This window comes from Gopherus flavomarginatus, chromosome 1 (assembly GCF_025201925.1).
Source record: "Gopherus flavomarginatus isolate rGopFla2 chromosome 1, rGopFla2.mat.asm, whole genome shotgun sequence".
NCBI lineage: Eukaryota > Metazoa > Chordata > Testudines > Testudinidae > Gopherus > Gopherus flavomarginatus.
In genome coordinates this window covers 323,620,794-323,642,592 of record NC_066617.1, presented here as the reverse complement: position 1 = coordinate 323,642,592, position 21,799 = coordinate 323,620,794, and the positions used below count along the sequence as shown (strand labels likewise).

General features: G+C 47.2%; 2 protein-coding genes across 4 annotated transcripts in view; one reads left to right on the top strand and one right to left on the bottom strand.

The window, feature by feature from the left end:
• N4BP2L2 (NEDD4 binding protein 2 like 2) overlaps window positions 1–21,799 on the bottom strand; it is a 479,674-nt gene that overhangs the window by 291,938 nt on the left and 165,937 nt on the right. The window lies entirely within an intron of this gene.
• Window positions 1–21,799, top strand: part of PDS5B (PDS5 cohesin associated factor B) — a 265,724-nt gene that overhangs the window by 155,986 nt on the left and 87,939 nt on the right. For all 3 annotated transcript variants that reach the window (XM_050937113.1, XM_050937114.1, XM_050937115.1), the window contains 3 exons: window positions 2,929–2,977; window positions 5,252–5,391; window positions 5,471–5,586. In XM_050937113.1, coding sequence (XP_050793070.1) covers window positions 2,929–2,977; window positions 5,252–5,391; window positions 5,471–5,586 — 305 coding nt within the window. The remainder of the gene's footprint in view (window positions 1–2,928; window positions 2,978–5,251; window positions 5,392–5,470; window positions 5,587–21,799) is intronic.

Genomic DNA, 21,799 nt, shown 5'->3' with positions numbered 1-21,799 from the left:
ATCCAAGGAATTAGAGAAAAGAAGTCATTTCTCTAAGAAACAAACAAACAAAAAAAAGCCAAAAAGGAAAAATAGAGAGAACCTGGAGAAAGTGGATCTTGTAGACCTGAAATGAGCTGGATTTGGAATGTGTGTTCCACAGTTTTTGACAACATTTATAGCTTCCCTGAAGAGCCATAGTTTAATTCCCAATTCTTCCTAGTATACAGCTTCTCTAGGGTGAATTCAAAACTTGATTAAATTGATAGAATGTCACAGTAAGCTTTCCAGAAAGGTAAGTGTCTTGATTTCCTTCAGCCTGTTATAGGCAAAACAAAGTTTTGGTAGTGGTGGTATCTGTGAGGGAGTCTTGTGATTCGAGTAATTTCAAATCTGGCCTTTTAAGCTGGTTACCTGAGACATAGTGTCCCAAGTTATCAGTGCCTTAGTCTGCCTGCATTTTCTGATAAAGGAGAATAGCAGCTTCCTGATTCCAACGATTGCTCCATATGGGAGCCCTGTTCAGTGCTGCAAGGTCAAACCAGTCAGATCTTGTGTGCTCTATCTCATCTTTTAACTCAGCTGAAATCTGAAAGTCCTGGAGGCTCTGAGTTTGTTGACGTCAATATTTAAGCTTGTTCCATGAGCCTGTTCCAGGAGTCTACCGCTTCACTTAATTTCTCACTGAGATCAGTGTTTCCAGCTTCTCTCATTACTTGGTCATTTTTCTGTAGGATTCCAAGCCTCCTTTCAGGGGTGGGAGGATTGCCATCAGTTGTGGGGTGTTGGTTGCCTCTGATGTCCTCATGAAAAGCTGGACAGCCACACTAAGCAGATGATTGACTAAAGAAATTAGACTTCCAGGAGGAAAGAAATGGCATCCCTACTGACTGGCAAACTTTTGTTCAAAATGAGATGATTGATCACCAAGTGATTATTCAAACAGACATTACTTCAGTAATAGCATATTGACTGTAAACATAGGAAAGGAGGATGAAAAATAAACCCGTTGTGGACACCGATGCTCTATTACACTAAGCAGAACTGTATTTTCAGTCTAACCTGAGTAATCTATCTAGCAAGAGTCCTCAGTGTTAAGTTGAGAGAATCTTTATTCCCATCCATGAAATGGGAACTCATTGTTTCAGGAAATTGGCATTCTTGGGGGAGATACCAACGATCAGTTTGTTCTCTGATTTGAGTAGGAAAGTAGTTAAATTGTGCAAAAGATTTATACAAAGGAATGTTTTCTGTGGAAGCCTTCTCTATCAGACAATATATAATTTCACGCTACTGCCTGTATTTCCATATATGTTAAAGTTAACATTAATGCACCACTGTTCACTTTCATATTTCTGTCCTGCTCCAAAAATCTGACATTCACTCAGAATTTAGGATTCCCATACCTTCTGTCACAGGGCCTAGTCAATCACCAAAGTATGACACACGTGCTGGGAACTTAAAGGTTCAAAGTCACTCCCTTCTGGAGTTAGATTGCCATAGACACACAATGGTCAAAATTGCCCTATTAGGTAGCTATCTTGTCATCCCAAGGCCTATATAGCTTGGTTTCCTGGCTTTATTTGGTATTAGGAAAGATTTCCCCTAAAAGAATGCAAAAAAGTGAAATTTGCCTGGGCATGATTTTCCTCCTTTGCCTCCAGTTCTCCTCCTATCCCCCCAAAAATAGTTTTTAGACTTCCTACAAGCAGGTCTGGAGCTTGGTCTTTCCCTTAGTACCTTTTAAACATAATTTCTTGACTAGAACCTGTTAAGGATAAGGCTGAGGCCTTTGTCTCATCCTGTAGTTAAGTGTTTCTTTGGGGAATTTTTTCTTATAAGAGGTGGTTTGGTAATTGGTTTAACTGCCTACAGAAGTGATACCTACAGGAAGAAGCCAATAGATACTTTTTTTTTTTTTAATGTTCCAGAAACCAGAATTACAGATAAAGAAAAATGTCCTTATTGGAATAACTAATAGCAGTTGTCTGGTAGCTTTATATGCTCTGAATTTCTGAAACATTCTCCTTTCTCTCCCTCACTCCTCATACCTAGCAAAGGGAGCCTAGTTCTTAGTGTGAAATACCTGCATGTGGAGTTCAAAATCCTTCTCGAATATTTGAGTCATTAGTGAACAAAAAACTGCATTCTCCTTTTCTGACATCACATGTACATTTTTTGTGCTAGGTATGATATACTCATTTGTAGTTATTGGGATGTTTAGTATGAAGGAGATTGTGAATATCTCAGTAAAATACAAATAGCATGGTCCTCCAGAAATGCATTTCTGCTCCTTGCTATTGCAGGTGTTGATGGTTGCTATTACAGTTGTGTTGCTGTACTGTTAGTCACTCTTGTTCCTCCGTCTCAAAAACAAGCACAAAAAAACCCCTCCAAAACAAAAAAAAAAAAAAAAAAGGCCCTTCAGTTGAATAGTAATGACAGCCATGGTATGAACTTGCTTCATTCATTGTAGTGAGAAACAAACTTCAGTTGGGGTTATTTGTATACTAACTTTTAGAAGCAGTTAAAAACAAACAAAATCCCTAAGATAATAAAGTGCAAAAAACTGTGACTGCAGTGTTACGATTAGATTTAAATACAAAAGATCATTAAGTGCAATGTTTCTCATAGAAGCAGCTCGTCTTCATTGTGGATAAAATATTTTTAAATAGTTGAACTATTAAATGATTGTCTAAATATATCCATAATACACCATGAGGGTGTAGTACTGTTAAATGAAAACTTTAAACTTTGACTTTGTGATTAAACATCTAATACTGAGATCATTTTTTTGCATTTAATGTACTTGGGTTTTACCCAGCGTTAGTAGTAAGTCTGGTTCTGATTATACAGCTTTACAGAATTGTGCTCACACTATGTGCATTTGCTAGCATATAATGTCTAGTCTTCACTTTAAACAGATTTTTCTTATTCTGTGATTTTTAGACAGATGCCAGCAGTAAAGCTATATTTTCAAAAGTGATGGTCATTACAAGTAAGTTTGATTAAATATTTTATGCTGTTAAAAATTAGAATTGAAATATGATGCTTCTTGGTTTTCAAATACTTTGTACATTAGCCTGTAAACTATTGCAGCAAACTTCGCGTTTAATTTTGTTTTTTAATGCGGGCAATCATCAAGGCAACTGTAAAAACACTATTACTTATAAAATAGTCCACAGTCTCAAATCACAGAACTAGTTTCATGGTACTGATATTCTTTCTCACACTTTGGCAGCATTTCTAGAGATTACAGTAAAATAGTCAGATGAATATGGGTGACACAAGTAAACAACTTGTCCTTCAGCATTTACAGTAGCACACAAAATATATTAGAAGGTGGTGTTGGCTGCAGATTTAACACAGGCTGTTTGCTTAAGATTTGTATTGAGTGTGTGTTCCCACGATGACAGATGTTCATGAACCTAAGGGACTTGTCTTTTGGTGTAGACGATCATTTTAAATGTGAGACTTCGTATGAGAGAGAACCTTTTGTAAAATCTTAAATTTTTCCAACAAGAATCTAATTAAAGAAACGTGATAAGAAAGTAAAGAACTGGAGAACATAAAAATTACAAATCTTAGTTTAAAATTATTTTTTTAATTTTATCTTAAAAATCATGAATTATTTTTATCCAGTCTGGTTCAAATAACAAAGACTTCACATAAAGTATGACATTTTGTGGAAGAGTTTAGCACATGATAGAAATTCCTGTTGTTTGCCTTTAGCCTTCTCCTGAATCTTTTTTCCCCTCCATAGTAGGAGGGATGGTCAGCTTCTTAAGTCTTATTTCCTTCAGTTCTAGGCTACATAATTTTCAAAATAAATATTTTGGTATGACATTGTCTAAGAGAGATTGCTTTTCATTAGCTTTAACAGGTGTGTGGTCATCGTCACCCCATTTCTTAACGTACCAGCAGAAAAAGTACGCTGATTAGCATTAAATGCTACCATTGCTAAAAGACACCTCTTTTTTTTTGGTTATTTTTTTAATTCAGTAATCTTCTATTTACTGTTTAAGGAAGGGCTTCTCAAGCTTTTTTCTACATTATAGATCTCGTCACAAGTATAGGACTAGTGGGAAAGTAATTTGGTTAAAATGGCAGTGAGAGGCTCCATGTTTATATGCAAGTGATATGTAAATTGGATAAAGATCAGTTTGTGTAAATATATTTTGTATTTTTAGTAAGTATCAGCCTTGCTATGTTGTTTCTGATCTACATTTCCCTAGTAATAAAGTTTTTATAGGTCAAATGCTGGCCCATCACCATTTCTGCCCTAGCTCTTTGTATTACCAGCAGAATAGGGGAGCCTCAAGCAGCAGCAAGGAAAGGGAGCTGTCTGGCCTGGGTTCTATGAGGGAAGCAAAGAGAGGAGGCTGAGAGCACAGAGGGAAGAGATTTAGAAATGGACATTTTAGTTAAAATCTTGCGCAGTATGAAATATGAGGCTTCATTCTGTTTTTCCTCTTCAGTGCTTTTATTACACAAGTAAACATTTGCTTAAAAATTAAAATTTGCCAAGTTGATACTACTAATAAGAATTTTAGTTATAAATTGGGGACACATCAGTTGGAAGTAACAGAGGAGGAGAAGGACCTTGGAGTATTGGTTGATCACAGGATGACTATGAGCCGCCAATGTGATATGGCCATTAAAAAAGCTAATACAATTTTAGGATGACTCAGGCGAGGTATTTCCAGCGAAGATAAGGAGGTGTTAGTACCGTTTATATAAGGCACTGGTGAGGCCTCATCTGGAATACTGTATGCAGTTCTGGTCTCCCATGTTTAAGGAGGATTAATTCAAACTGGAACAGGTTCAGAGACGGGCAACTGGGATGATACAGTGGTCTGTAATGGGATGTTATATGGGATGGGATCTGAGTTACTGCAGAGAATTCTTTCCTGGGTGCTGGCTGGTGAGTCTTGCCCACATGCTCAGGATTTAGCTGATCGCCATATTTGGGGTCGGGAAGGAATTTTCCTCTGGGGCAGATTGGCAGAGGCCCTGGAGGTTTTTTGCCTTCCTCTGCAGTGTGGGGCATGGGTCACTTACTGGAGGATTCTCTGCAGCTTGAGGTCTTCAAACCACAATTTGGAAACTTCAGTAACTCAAACATAGGTTAAGGGTTTGTTATAGAAGTGGATGGGTAGGATTCTGTGGCCTGCTTTGTGCAGAAGGTCAGACTAGATGATCATAATGGTCCCTTCTGACCTTAAAGTCTTTGAGTCTATGATACTAATTTGAAGATTTTTAATATTTAAAGGAAACTTGCCAGATCCTGGTAAGGCTCAGGATTTCATGAAGAAGTTCACTCAAGTTCTGGAAGATGATGACAAAATAAGAAACCAGTTAGAAATGCTTGTTAGCCCATCATGTTCGTGCAAACAGGCTGAAGGATGTGTGGTAAGAATAGCTTTCAGAATATCTGATAATATTTTGGTAACTGAATTGGAATTTAACCTATTTCAAATATATATTGCAGCGAGAAATTACAAAGAAGTTGGGCAATCCCAAACAACCTACAAACCCTTTCCTGGAAATGATTAAGTTTCTTCTGGAGAGGATAGCCCCTGTGCACATTGATACAGAATCAATCAGGTATGTATTTTGATTATGTTGCAGATAAACTAAATGGAAGCTTTGAGATGTAAATAGTGGCTTGTCAAAAAGACACAATCAGATGAAAATATTTTTAGATGTTGAATTATTGTACCTGTTATTAGTAACATCATAGATTAAAACAGTTTTAAATTTAATTTTTCAGCATTTGTACTGTTACTTACTTTTCCCATTTCCTTAAACATAGAAAATAGCTGAACCACTGAGATTATTCCATTTAAAAATCTACACCAAAATCTTTGTTCTCCACATGGTTTTATCTCAGTCTCTGGTCAGGTCATGAAACGATTGTTTTAAAATTAATCTACATGAAAACCTACATGAATTAATCTACATTGAAAAGTTGGATTGGATTTCTTGTTTTCTTTTTAATTATTAGAACCAGTTAATTGTATCTCCATTCCAAAAAGCTGGTCATATTGTAAGTATGAGCAATCATAAAAGCAATAGAAAATATTCACATTTTAATTAACTGTAATAATAATCATGTAGTTCATTACAAACAGTAATATTTATATCACTGTAGACATATCAATTGAACTCTATACAATTTAATACTTCTGTGTGGTGGAAAAAAAAATGCGTATGTGATAAGAGCGCAGAAGTGTACAGCTTTGCCACAAAACTAGGTTTCCTTTTCCCATAGTCACCTGCCTCATTCTGTACATACTTTCCAACTTCTGCAACAAAGGAAATAGGAGTCCTGCAGCCTCAGACACTACACAGCCCTCATTCGTTCCCTGATCACCATGTATCTTGTGCACTGAATAAGGCGGGTCAGTCCCATGGAAATATCGGGATATGATCATGTAATTGAAATCTATCATAATAGACACAAAGAAATGCAGAACTAAGATTATACAAACTGTCTCTATTCTCCCGATTCTTAACTTTTGAGTGTTTGACTTTTCAACCTTAACAGTCTTTTGAAGTAGTTGTTTTTTGTATGCAATTTCCTAACTTTTTAGAAAGCAAACTGAAAAAAACAAATTCTAGAATTGGTAACAATATTAACCTCTATGTGGGTCATTAGCAGGCCTTTAGAGTCACATCACAGACCTTTACTACTTGTCCTAATGAAATAACTGGTCGTAGTAATAGGCTTTGTCAGCAGAAGGCACAGCTGTTTGCAAGACAGCCTGAATTTGGAAGTGTTGGATTCTAATCTAGGTTCTGCAGGGGAGTGTGCATTATCCATCATAACCTCTCTCTGCTCCTCACCACTCTTCATTTGAGTCAGACTGCTTTCTCTTCCTCCTTCATGCTGTCTAGGGGCTAGCACAGGGTATTGAGAGCTCTGTTGTCAATTTTGGTGCTTGGTAAGTAATTGCAGGAAAAGCCCTCCTCTGGGCTTGTCTATACTTATGGCTAAATCAGCACTGCTATGATCGATGCAGCGGTGTCAATTTAGCGGGTCTGTTGAAGACAAGCTAAGTTGATGGCAGAGTGCTCTCCCATCAACGTCTGTACTCCACGTCCCCGGGAGGCAGAAGGTAAGTTGGTGGGAGAGCGTCTCCTGTCAACATAGTGCAGTGTAGACACTGCTGTAAGTCGACCTAAGTTACGTTGACTTCAGTTACGTAACTTTTGTAACGGAAGTAGTGTCTCTTAGGTCATCTTACAGCTTTAGTGTAGGCCAGCCTAGCAGTCTTTGAAACCCTGGTGTGAAGCATGCTTGGTGCCTGCAGAATGTTTTGAGAATTTAGCTGCAATCCCCTGAGCATGTCGAAGTGACAGTTCTCAGAGGCTTATGACTTGGCCAGGTTTCTTCAAATTTTCAGAGTCCACATAAAAGCAGTTCTTCTTCGAGTGATTGCTCACATCCATTCCAGTTAGGTGTGCGCGCCGCGCGTGCATGTTCGTCGGAAACTTTTTACCGTAGCAACTCCAGTGGGCCGGCAGGTCGCCCCCTAGAGTGGCGCCGCCATGGCACCCGATATATACCCCTGCCGGCCCACCCGCTCCTCAGTTCCTTCTTACCGCCGTGTCGGGCGTTGGAACTGTGGAGCGCGGCATAGCTGTCCTCCACGTCCCTAGCTCTCCTTGTTCTACGGTTGATAGTTAGTAGTTAAGTGTAGTTAGTTATATAGTTAATAGTGTAAATAATATTGTAGATATTCGTTAGCCGGTTTGGGCCGTAGCCCTTCCCGGCACCCGGCACCGGGCTCATGCCTGGTTCGCCGGGCTTCAAGCAATGTGCGGCCTGTAAGAAGCCGATGCCGACCAGCGACCCTCACGACGCGTGTCTAAAGTGCCTGGGGGAATCGCACAGGTCGGACAAGTGCCGCATTTGCAAGGCTTTTAAGCCTAGAACAAAGAAGGAGAGAGACCAGAGACTTAGGACTCTCCTCATGGAAGCGGCACTCGACTCGGCAGCTTCGCAGGCCGTCATCTCGACACCGGCACCGGATCGCGCCGGCACCGGAAAGACTCCCCGGCACCGACCTTCCCCGGCACCGGGTGCAGAAGCAAGACCCTCGAAGTCTGCAACTCCATCCAGGCAGACTCGAGTGGAGCGCCCGGCACCGACATCTGCCACGGCGCTACCGGCACCGTCGACTCCGGGCCCAGTGGGTCCGTCGAGTCCGGTCCCGCCGAGCTCCCCCATAAGATCTGGGGTTGAGCTATTGGTCCCATCGACACCAGAGACCTTCGCCTCGGCACGGGACCTCATTGCCCTGACTGAGTCAACTCAGCCTCCACTCCCGGTACCTCCGGTGCAGGTAGCGTCCAGGGGCAAACCTATGATGACAGCGCCGTCTCGGGACTCACGCTCGCGGTCGAGGTCCCGACACCAGGGTCGCTCAAGATCCCGCCGCCGCTCGCAGTCCCGGTACTGGTCGTACTCGCGGCACCAATCGGCCTCCAGACGGTCACGGTCTGGTTCCAGCCGCCGATACCGGCACCGGGACTCTAGGAGCCAGTCCCGCCATCTATCAGCGCACCGGTCGACCTCCAGGCACCGAGCTGGTGGCAGGTCCCAGTCCCGGTCGACCTCCCGACACCGCGTCGGTGGCCGGTCCCGGTCGACCTCCCGACACCGCGTCGGTGGCCGGTCCCGGTCGACCTCCCGACACCGCGTCGGTGGCCGGTCCCGGTCGACCTCCCGACACCGCGTCGGTGGCAGGTCCCGGTCCCGATCCCGACACCGCGTCGGTGGCAGGTCCCGGTCCCGATCCCGGCACCGCGTCGGTGGCAGGTCCCGGTCCCGATCCCGGCACCGTGTCCAAGACAGAACCCAGTCCCGATCCCGGCACCGAGTCCAAGACAGAACCCGGTCCCGATCCCGGCACCGGTATGACTCCCGGTACTGGTCCCCGGCACCGAGAACATCTTCGGCGCCAGAACGCGGAGACTCTTACCAGCCGCGGTCGGCCCCTCCATGGCCTTCCAGACAGCCGTCGGTGTCATCGCAGGCGGACAGCGTATACGCGCTGGGCCCTGACAGACAAGCGGCTCTTTTTCAAGACCCTCCACAACAGGACCAGGGTCCGCAGCAGTGGGGGTTCTGGACACCCTGGGCGTACCATCAAGCCCAGGGCCCCCAACAGCTTCCTCCTAGGCCTGCAACGGCAGAGCACAGGGCACCGGAGGCGTCGTTGTCTCGCCCCCCTCCCTCCCCGGACGGGGAGGACGGGTCAAAGCAACAAGACCCTGATCTCCCTCCTGAGCCAGAGGCGAGGGCTGAGGCGGACCCCCCGCTGGACACTCTCTTGCCAGGGGTCTCCTCATCCTCTTCTCCCGATGAGGCGGTGGCTGGCACTTCCTCTAATAGCCCTCCTCCGCTAGATCTCAGGGCACATCAGGACCTCCTCAGGCGCGTAGCACAGAATCTGAGCCTGCAAGCTGAGGAGATCTCTGAGATCGAGGACCCCGTCGTCAGCATCCTGTCCTCCGATGCTCCCACCAGGGTCGCCCTACCCTTCATTTGGACGATCCAGGCCAACGCCAATACGATCTGGCAATCGCCGGCCTCCATCCCCCCTACTGCACGGGGCGTCGAAAGGAAGTACATGGCCCCCTCCAAGGGCTATGAGTACCTCCATATTCACCCGACACCATGTTCCCTGGTGGTACAGTCGGTGAACGAGAGGGAGCGTCACGGACAGGAAGCCCCAGCCCCAAAATCCAAGGAGGCCAGGCGTATGGACCTCCTCGGCCGCAAGGTTTATTCGGCTGGGGCCCTTCAGCTCAGGGTTTCCAATCAGCAAGCCCTTCTTAGCCGCTACGCATTTAACTCTTGGGTGGCAGCGGATAAGTTCAAAGAGCTGCTGCCACAAGAGGCGCGTCAAGAATTTGCGGCGATTCTTGACGAGGGCAAGAAGGTTGCACGAACCTCGTTGCAGGCCTCCTTGGACGCTGCAGACTCGGCTGCCCGTACCCTCGCCTCGAGGGTGACAATGCGCCGCATCTCCTGGCTTCAGGTTTCTGGCCTTCCTCCGGAGCTCCAATACACCATCCAGGACCTCCCGTTCGAAGGCCAGGGCCTGTTCTCGGAGAAGACAGACCCCAGACTGAAAAGTCTTAAGGACAATCGGGTCATTATGCGCTCCCTTGGTACGCACACGCCTGGGACGCAACGCAGACCCTTCCGGCCGCAGCAACAGCAGCAGCGTCGGCCATATCCCCAGTTCTGCCAGCGGCAGGACCTTAATAGGCGCCGCGATAGAAATGGCAGGCGCAGGCCGTTGGGCAATCAAGGGGGCAAAACCAAAGCTCCTCTAAAGCCCCACCTGGACCCAAACCTTCATTTTGAAGGTGCGCCCGAGGGCGTAATACCAGTATCCCCCATGGATCCTTCCCCCCCGTTTTCCAACCGCCTTTCGTTTTTCCTCCAGGCGTGGTCCCGGATAACATCCGACCGCTGGGTCTTACGCACGGTGCAGACGGGATACCGTCTGCAGTTTGTATCATTTCCTCCCTCCCGCCCCCCATCCTCGTCCCTCTTCAGGGACCCCTCTCACGAGCAATTCCTTCACCAGGAGGTACAGACGCTCCTCAACAAAGGAGCTATAGAGGCGGTTCCGGAAAACGAGAAAGGCAAGGGGTTTTATTCCCGCTACTTTCTGATCCCCAAGGCCAAGGGAGGCCTCAGGCCTATCCTCGGCCTGCGAGAGCTCAGCAAATATCTAGTGAAGTTGAAGTTCCGCATAGTATCCCTGGGGACCATTATCCCATCCCTGGATCCTGGAGACTGGTATGCCGCCCTCGACATGCAGGACGCTTATTTTCATATTGCCATATGGCCACACCACAGACGTTTCCTTCGGTTTGTGGTTGGCCGCCTTCACTACCAATTTGCGGTCCTCCCATTTGGCCTTTCTACGGCTCCGAGGGTATTCACAAAATGCATGGCCGTCGTTGTGGCACATCTTCTGCGCAGTCGCATTCACGTGTTCCCTTACCTCGACGATTGGTTAATTCGGGGCACGTCGGAGCTGCAGGTCTGCAGCCACGTCCGCAGGATCACCGGCCTGTTTGCTACCTTGGGCCTCATGATCAACGTGGACAAGTCCACCCTGCTCCCATCGCAGAGGGTGGAGTTCATTGGGGCCGTCCTGGACTCCACCGTGGCCGGGGCCGTCCTGGACTCCACCGTGGCCGGGGCTCTTCTACCGTTGCCGAGGTTCCAGTCGTTGTCGGCGATCGTTCAGCACTTGCTGGCAGCCCCCCTGACATCGATACGGACATGTCTAACCCCGTTAGGCCATATGGCAGCCTGCACATTTGTGACCGGGTATGCACGGCTCCGCATGAGGCCCCTCCACTCTTGGCTCATTGCACATTACCGGCCGGCAAGGCAGTCACTAGACATGCTGATCACAATCCCCCAGGGGGTGTTGGATTCTCTCAGTTGGTGGCTAGACCAGTCCGTCGTGTGTGCGGGGCTCCCATTCCACCCACCCCAGACCTCGGTGTCCCTAACGACGGATGCCTCAGATCTCGGCTGGGGGGCCCACCTGGGAACCCTGAGGACACAGGGCCTGTGGTCCCCACAGGAGGTGGAGCTACACATCAACATGCGGGAGTTGAGAGCGGTCCGCCTTGCTTGTCAAACGTTCTGTCACCAGCTTCGGGGTCGTTGTGTCGCGGTATTTACCGACAACACGACGACCATGTACTATATCAACAAGCAGGGCGGCACCAGATCCTCTCCCCTATGTCACAAGGCGATGCGACTCTGGGACTTTTGTATAGCCCACTCCATTCACCTCACGGCTTCCTTCCTCCCCGGAGTACGGAACACGCTGGCGGACCGCCTGAGCAGATCCTTCCTCTCGCACGAGTGGTCCCTTCGCCCGGACGTCGCCCTCTCGATCTTCCAGAGATGGGGTTGTCCCCGCGTGGACCTCTTCGCGTCCAGGGGGAACAGGAAATGCCAGGCGTTCTGCTCCTTTCAGGGCCGGGAACCCGGGTCTATAGCGGACGCCTTCCTTATTCCGTGGACGACCCACTTGTTCTACGCGTTCCCCCCGTTCCCGCTGGTCCACAGGGTCCTTCTGAAGGTGCGCAGGGACAGGGCCCGCGTGATCATGGTAGCCCCGGCGTGGCCCAGACAACATTGGTACCCCATGTTGCTGGACCTGGCCATAGCCGACCCAGTTCCCCTGCCCCTTCACCCGGACCTGATCACCCAGGACCACGGAACTCTCTGTCACCCGGACCTCCAGTCGCTGCACCTAGCAGCGTGGCTCCTGCGTGGCTGACCAGTTCTGAGTTGCGCTGCTCCACCCCGGTACGTGAGGTACTCTTGGGCAGCAGGAAGCCTTCCACTAGAGCGACGTACTCGGCCAAGTGGAAGCGTTTCTCCTGTTGGTGCATGGAGAAGGGTCTCCTCCCGATGGAAGTTTCGGTGGCCAATATTTTGGACTATATTTGGTCCCTCAAGCAACAGGGCCTGGCGATATCGTCCCTGCGGGTCCACCTGGCGGCTATCTCCACCTTTCACCCGGGTGGGGATGGCCGCTCCATTTTCTCTCACCCGACGGTGACTAGATTCCTTAAGGGGCTGGAACGTCTATACCCTAACGTCCGACCCCCTGCCCCTACCTGGGATCTTAACCTGGTGTTGTCTCGGCTCATGGGGCCTCCCTTTGAGCCGTTAGCTACTTGCTCCCTGCTCTATCTTTCTTGGAAGACTGCCTTTTTAGTAGCTATTACCTCAGCTAGACGGGTGTCGGAACTCCGGGCTCTCACGGTAGATCCCCCGTATACAGTCTTCCATAAAGATAAGGTGCAGCTGAGACCGCACCCTGCCTTTCTCCCCAAGGTGGTCTCAACCTTCCACATCAACCAGGAAATCTTCCTCCCAGTTTTTTTCCCGAAACCTCATTCTTCTCGCAGGGAGCAACAACTCTACTCGCTTGATGTCCGTCGGGCTCTCGCGTTTTATGTGGAGAGGACCAAACTGTTCCGCAAATCCCCCCAGCTTTTCGTGGCAGTAGCGGACTGCATTAAGGGGCTTCCCATTTCCTCGCAGAGGTTATCCTCGTGGGTAACGTCCTGTATCAGGACCTGCTATGACTTGGCTCACGTTCCTACGGGCCGTGTGACTGCGCACTCTACCAGGCGCAGGCGTCGTCGCTGGCTTTCCTCGCCCGTGTGCCCATCCAGGAAATCTGTCGGGCAGCGACCTGGTCATCGGTCCACACCTTTGCTTCCCACTACGCCCTGGTCCAGCAGTCCAGAGAGGACGCGGCCTTCGGATCTGCAGTGCTCCATGCCGCTACTTCTCACTCCGACCCCACCGCCTAGGTATGGCTTGGGATTCACCTAACTGGAATGGATGTGAGCAATCACTCGAAGAAGAAAAGACGGTTACTCACCTTTGTAACTGTTGTTCTTCGAGATGTGTTGCTCACATCCATTCCACACCCGCCCTCCTTCCCCACTGTCGGAGTAGCTGGCAAGAAGGAACTGAGGAGCGGGTGGGCCGGCAGGGGTATATATCGGGTGCCATGGCGGCGCCACTCTAGGGGGCAACCTGCCGGCCCACTGGAGTTGCTAGGGTAAAAAGTTTCCGACAAACGTGCACGCGCGGCGCGCACACCTAACTGGAATGGATGTGAGCAACACATCTCGAAGAACAACAGTTACAAAGGTGAGTAACCGTCTTTTCACTGACTCCAGAGTGACTCTCTTACCAAACTTCAGATTGTCTGTCTGTTCCAAAACATGCAGGCTAGAGTTTTTTCAAAGAAATGGTTTGTTGTCAGTAGCTACTGATGTGATGCTCTGCTCTTGTTCGATAAGTCGCCTGTGTCGTGTTCCCTCTGTGTGCTGCCTTGGCTCTGCCCGGATAGCTGACACAGCAAACCCCGAGAGAACCCCCAAAGACCACAGACTCTAGTAAGGTACGAAGGAACCCGAGCCAGGTTTATTGTCAAACAAAGCACAGTAATAGTTTCCTATAGACTCTACAGGGCATACTACGAATATGTGCCCCCTGGCAATGGACACAGCTCAGTCAGTGGCTGGACTTTCCACTGCCCCCGAGGCTGGACAAAGATGTGCACTCCGAGACCTATTTTTATACAGTTACAGAACAGTTTACTCATCCCTACTGACATATTGAGGTACAGCCCGTTGGCTCATTAGGGTGCTGTTTCCCCTTTGATTATGTTGTTCCAGACAAACAGATCTATCCATTATGCTGTCTTGTCTTTAAGATGCACCTGCCTGTTTCTTGTTATGCCTGTGGAGTGTCCTGATGTCCTCTTGGCACAAGTTCCGCTTCTTGCCACTTCTGTGAGTGAGGCCTGCCTCTGGCTCACAGCCCAGCTTTTGCTTAGCAATGCCTGGAAGTACTTTGGTTCAGGCTGCAGGCCTCAGACTAGGCCTCTGACACAAGAGGTTATGTTTCAGGGCATCATCTTACTACACAGTTGTAAGAATTTTTTGATAGGGGGGAAAATACATTGTTTTGCTGTGCTTCGTTTCCTGAAACTTCTGATCGATTTTCATCGTCTTTCAATAAAAGCCTGGTGAGAATAACTGGCATAGTTTTCAGTTAGAATAGTTAATGTTAGTACTTTATCCCCATCCTTTTGATGGTTCAAAATTTTTTTTATTTTCCCTTCATAGGGAGGGCTCCATTTTTTTTTTCCCCATCACTGCAGCACAGTATTTATACCCTGCCCCCCTACGGGGAGAGTACACTCCCTGAGGGGCATGCCTGGCTCTCCAGGGTTCAAATGCTGCAGTAGCTGCAGGTTGTCTGTCTCTCTCTCTCTCTCTCAATATGTCTGGTGTCTCAGCAAGACACACATACCACAGAAGTGCTCACACTGTCACAATCTGAAAGCACCAGAAAAACGAGATCTCTAACTTAAACTTATCTTCATGGAGAAGTGTCTCTGCCGAGTCCCTGAGCCTGAGGTACACACCCCACCTGGCCAGAAATTGCCAAACGTAGCCTCTGACAAGGACCCTTCTTCCATGCCCCGGGCTTCCAATCAGCCTGCCAAGAAGGCGCCAAAAAAACAGGGTACCACATCCCCGATCTTGGAGTTGGCCAAGAAAAGGCACTCCGCTAATGGGCAAACACTCATAGTACCGATCACACCTGCCACGTCAGCCGCCAAAACAACGGGACCTTCCGGCACCGTCAGTACCAAGAAAACAAAAGCCGTCAAACAATCGAGCTCAGACACAGGCACCAAGGGGAAACCCCATGCCGTGGTATCGCTGGACATGACTAAACTCTTGGTACTAAGCACCTTGGCACCCCTTTTGCTAATGATGCCACCTACTGTGGACATGGTGCACAGTCACACACCAGTACCGACAGGCAGGTTTCAACGTATGGTACCGATTCCTACCACACTAACTGTAATGATGCCATGTGCTTCGCAGTAATTCCTGCACCAAAAAGACTTCTTCATCTCTTCTGTACCAGAGTCTCCCATCCTTTGCACCCAGAGTACCTCAGTCCTTGCGGTATCTAGTCAAATGAGCTCTCCACTTCTTTCTGCTCCACAGTTCTCGAGTGAGGATGAAGATGGAGACGAGGATGTTGGGCAATCTCTACAACATTCCTCCCATCATGCATACTCCTCCGTGCAAGTGCTACCCAGCAAACCCTCTGAACCAGTCCTGGTACAGGCACCCCTGGATGCCCACTGTGCTCTTTCTGCCACAGTAGTCATTTTGGAACCCATGGGCAGCATATCCACAGCAACAGCTGTGTGTATCTACCAGTCTTCCCAGAGCTGGCACATATCAGTCATCTTTATTAACACCACAGGGACCGCCTGACACCTCAGAACAGGGAGTTGAAGAGGAGCACGAATTTTCTGACCAGGACAATCCACCTGAAGTCCATTTCTTTTCGTCCTCACTTGATGACACTATTATGCCCCCACCTTCCAACACAGGTGATGATTTCAAACAAGTCCAAGACCTCAATAGAGAGAGTTGTCACTTCTCTGGACATTTCACTGGAGGAAGTCCAGGTGTCTTGACATAAATTAGTATATATACTGCACACATCAACCTCATGTAAACTTGCCCTTCCGATAAATGATGTGATTATGGACCCTGTGAGGTTGCTCAGGCAAACCCCTGCAACAGTTCCACCTACCTGTAAGAGGTCTGATAAAAAGTACTACATGCCTGCATAGGGCACTGAATTTCTGTTTTCGTGTCCAACACCAAACTCATTTGTGATTTGACACAGTCTATAAATGAGGTAGACAGCAACACCCCAGCAACACCCCTTACAACAAAGACCGGAAATGTCTTGACCTTTTCGACTGCAAAGCATACTTGGCTGCAACCTTACAATTAAGAAAAGCCAACTATGAAGCCTTACAGGGAAAGTATGCCCACTTTAACTATGCAGGGCTTTCTGAATTTACTGAATTTATTCTAGATGACAAAAAACAGTACAATCTAGCATCACAGAAAGTCAGTTCATAACCAGAATAACATTACGGCTGCTCTTGACTCAGCAGATTCAGAAGTGAGATCCATAGCAACTGCCGTTATGTGGAGGGCTTTCTGGCTCCATATATTGAGATTTCCAAAGCCAGTACAGTAACTGTAGAAGACTACCATTCGATGGATCCAAACTCTTTGTGGACAAAACAGACAAGTCCTTACACACACTGAAGGACTTGAGGGCAACATTGCAATCTCTGGAAATTTACACATGTAAGATCAAAAGAAGACAGGGAAGTTATCAAGCCCCTCAAACATCCTGCCCCCCTCTGTATGCACAATACCATAGATACTATGGCCATTGGGGCAGAAACAGAAAACCTTGAGGAGAAGACAATCTGCTGTCTTGAATACTACATCTTCACCATCAACTTCCAGACAATAAATTTGAATCCCTGGTCAAAGGCCCGAGAACACCATCTCTTTCAGTACTAGAACCATCTACCACTTGGGGTACGTCTTCACTACCCACCGTATCGGCGGATAGCAATCGATTGCTCTGGGATCGAGATATCATGTCTCATCTAGACACGATATATCGATCCCTGAATGTGCTTATATCGATTCCGGAACTCCACCAACCTGAACGGAGTTGCGGAATCGACAGGGGGGGGCCGCGGACATCGATCCCGCGCCGTAAGGACGGTGAGTAATTCCATCTTAGATACTTCAACTTCAGCTACGTTATTCACATAGCTGAAGTTGCGTATCTAAGATCGATTTTCCCCTGTAGTGTAGACCAGCCCTTGCAAGACCTTAGGAAATCACCTGCTTCCATTTTACCCAATCTGATAGAGTATTACAACAGACAGATGGAGTAACCAGTTTTGATAATTTCTAATACCCATGCCTCTTACCTCCAAACCCCCTACCCACTCCCCTTCCCTGTCCTTCAGGGACCCCTCTCACGAGCCGTTATTGCGAGAAGAGGTAACCCACCTCCTATCCTTGGGAGTAATAGAACCTATACAGTCCGAGTATAGAGGGAAGGGGTTCTATTCCCGCTGTTTTCTCTCTCAGAAAAAACAGGAGGCTGGGGACCCATCCTCAATCTATGGCGACTCAACAAATTTGTGAAAAAACAGTGATTCAAAATGGTTACACTAGGCACCATAATCCCAGTGTTAGAAAGGACTGACTAGTTTTTAGCCCTCGACCTTCAGGACATGTTTTCATATATCCATCCATCCATCCGTCCCTCACTTCGAAAATGTCTACGATTTGCAGTAGGACAAGAGAACTTCCTATACAAAGTTCTACCCTTTAGCCTTTCCACTGCTCCTCGGGTACACTCAAAGGTACTAGACATAGTAGTTGCCTACCTACACAGGGAGGAAATCATGCTATTTCCCTACTTGGACATTTGTCTGCTGAAAGCACCAACACTGCAGGCAGTGAAAGAGTCCATCGAACTCACTATACTCTAATTACAAGGTTAGGCGTTCAGATAAACATACAAAAATCTACTCTGACACCAGTTCTACACCTGGAATTTATTGGGACAGACCTCAACTCTCTCAAGGCAGCTAGTTCCCTACCAACAAAACAATTTCTGACTTTAACCAACTTGATCTCCATGGTGCAAAACAGCTCACAAGTGTCTGCAAGAACTTGCCTACAAATTCTAGGGCACATGGCTGCCACGACCTTCATCGTCAGACATGCAAGACTACATATGCAGTGTCTACAAGCCTGGTGCCAGACAAATTATATCCCACATGGGCATAGTATAAAGCGCCTCACTGTGCCAGATGCAATAAGACTTCCTTTTGTGGTGGACCGATCCATACCTAGTCATCAGAGGGGATGCTCCTACAGAATCCACAGTTGCTCTCCATCACCACGAATGCATCCCTTCTAGGTTGGGGAGCACACCTGAAACCACACTCTATACAGGGCCAATGATCTGCAAAGGAGTCCCATCTTCATATAAACCTGCTAGAACTGCGAGCAGTTTGGAACACTTGCTCCCACTTACCAATAATCAAAGACAAGATGGTGCAGCTCCTCACAGAGAATCTGGCATGTATGTTTTACATAAGCAGACAAGGAGGAGCGCAATCACACTCCCTCTGTGTGGAAGCCATGCGACATTTGGCAATGGTGCATCAAGCACAATGTCCATATTACAGCATCATACCTACCTGGTTGCCAGAATACCACAGCGGATACCCTGAGCAGGAACTTCTATCAGACCACAAGTGGGAGTTGAATATACTTGTACTCTTAAACATTTTTTTGGACTGGGGGTTTCCAACAATAGATCTTTTTGCAACTGCACAAAATACCAAATGCCCCCAGTTTTGCTCCAGGGCGGGACTCTTTCCACATGCTCTGGGTGATGCCTTCCTCATCAAATGGAACAGTCATCTCCTATATGCCTTGCCTCCCATCTCCCTCTTAGTCCATGTGCTTCACAAGATCAGACAAGACAGATCCAGAGTGATCTTAGTAGCCTCCCACATGGTTGCAACAAACATGGTATCCTTACCGTCTCCACATGGAAGTCTGTCCACCATGTACACACCCACTTCTACCTTGGCTGCTATTGCAAGACATGCCATCCATCTAGATCCCCAAAGACTCCCATATGAAAGCGTGGTTACTGCATGGCTTTTGGGATCTGAAATGACATGTTCCACAGATTTACAAAACATCTTTTTAAACAAACGGAGGACAACTACCTGACTCTCATACCTACATAAGAGGAGGCGATTCAACTCATGGTGCCAATGCAAACGGGCCATATTTATGTCAGCCCCCTTACCTTTCATTCTAGACTACTTGCTAGAACTAAAGCAGATGGGCCTTTCCATGAGTTCGATATGAGTACATCTATCAGCTATCACAGCGTTCAATCACAAAGTAGATGGATTCTCTGCTTTTACACACTCACTTACTAAATGCTTTCTTAAGGGCCTCTCTAATTCCTACCTGGAAGTTCAAAATCCTAACCCACCATGGGACCTCAACTGAATCCTCTGTACCCTCACCACCCTCCATTTTAGCCCATGACTACAAGCTCCTTGCTACACTTTTCTATGAACGTTGCATTCCTAGTGGCCATTTCATCTGCCAAGAGGGTGGGAGAATTGGGAGCTCTTATGGCTGGCCCACCTTACATAATATTTTTCAAAGATAAAGTATCCCTCAGACTACATCCCAAGTTCCTACTTAAAGTTGCCTCATGCTTTACCTCAACCAAACAATCCACTTAACACTTTTTCTCCAAACCACATGTGAATAGGTGACAGTCCAGATTACGCTCCTTGGATGTCCGCTATAGCCTTCTACATTGATAGAACAAAATTTTTTTGCAAGTCTCCAAAACTGTTCGTCTCAATCACCAAACGATGAAAAGACAATACCATATCCAAACGGATATCCGACTACATAAAACTTTATCTCTGGTATGACTAACAACCCCCTATGGGGATCTGCACACATTATACCAGAGCCCTATCAGCCTCTATAGTGTTTTTTAACAATGTTCCCATCACGGAAATCGGTAGTGCCACAACGTGGGCCACATCCCACACATTTACCCAGCATTATGCTTTCCAATAACATGCATCTTCTGATACCGCTCTGATACCCTGGAGGTGTCCACTAAACTGACTGGAATAGTGTCTTAACCCAAAAATGAGGGAGAACCAGTGTGGTTTCCATACAGGTCAATCAACAATCCATGTTGTATGTGTTCTGCAGAATGTAATTGAAAAACAACTAGAGTGACAACAGGAAATTGGCATCACATTTGTAGACTTTGCAGCTGCTTTTGCTGCATCAGTCAGCACCATGGATACTGCTACGCCAGTATGGAGTGTCTGAGGACTTACTATCCGTAGTGAAGAAACTATATAGTGATCCATTGACCCTCACACAGCTGTGTTTGTATTAGACTGATTTTCAGTAGAACCAAGAGTACACCTTGGATGTGTTTTTTGACTGTTGTTTAATGTTCTGATAGACCATGTGATGGCAAAGCTGATTGAGGCCAAAGTAGCAGGTGTGAAATTAAAAATTCATCTTTAGCGGATCTAGAGTATGCAAATTTTATTTCCTTATTTGGAGAGCCTACTGACCAACTGCAGCTAATGCTGGAAGAGTTGTGAAAAAGTGCAGAATCTGTGAGACTTGAGATCAGTGGGAGTCATGGCCCATGTGCAGTGGGTGAATGCCACCATGTTGGCCTTTCTCGCAGAGATGCTGTGTCAGGACATTTGTAATGCAGCCATGTGGTCCTCAATTCACACCTTTACTGTTCACTACGCTGTCATCCCAGCAGTGGTGGCAGATGTGACAGTCAGCCGCGCTGTCTTACAACCTATGACTTCTTGCGAGTCCTCTCAGCCACCTCCATTCTGAGCACTGCTCGCTACTCACCCACATCTGGAATCCAAATAGGGACCATCACTCGAAGACAAAGAGGAGGTTACTTGCTATAATTGGAGGTTCTTCAAGATGTGTGGTCCCTATCTGGATTCCAATATCCATCCTCCATCCCCTCTATTGCAGGTTCTATTGCTTGCTGGCAAAAGGGACTTGGAGCAGCATCAACGCACCACACAGCCAACTCACGATGAATGTGCGGGTCAGCGGGCACTACTACAAACAGTTGCAGCTCTGCTGCATGGCTCACATGCACACTCACATCTGGAATCCAAATAAAGAGCACACAGCTCAAAGAACTTCCAGTTACAGGAAGAAACGTCCTCTTTCAGTGTCTTCAAAGGCTTCCATTTGGGTTGTGGGATGTCTGGGTGACAACTAAAATAGAGGTGTTCAACATGGTAGTGCTGAGAGCTGTTATATGGAGCAGAAACATGGCTGTTAAAAACAGCCGAGGTGAGGAAACTAAACAGTTTTCTTTGTTAAAAGTTAGTGTTTAGGAAGTTTGAGAGGGAGTTATGGGAGGAAGACATAATATCGCTATAGTTAGGAAGGACTCCATCACCAGTGCCAATCCTGCTCCTGTCTCCTCCACCTGTGCCTGTATCCACATGGACAACTTAACCATGGATGCCTCCACCTAGATCCTGGTGTGGACTTGCAGAGACTGCGGCCTGCATTTCCTGCTGACAGAGAGCCAGGTTGGGGGACCATCCAGTGTGAAAGATGTCTGCTGGTGGAATCTCTCAGGAAGCAGGTGGAAGAGCTACAGGAGGAGAGTATTGATATGGAGGCATCCAAGGCTGAGGAAGCTATGCAGCTACAGAGAACTGCTGTCACACCACCGGGGGAGGAGGAT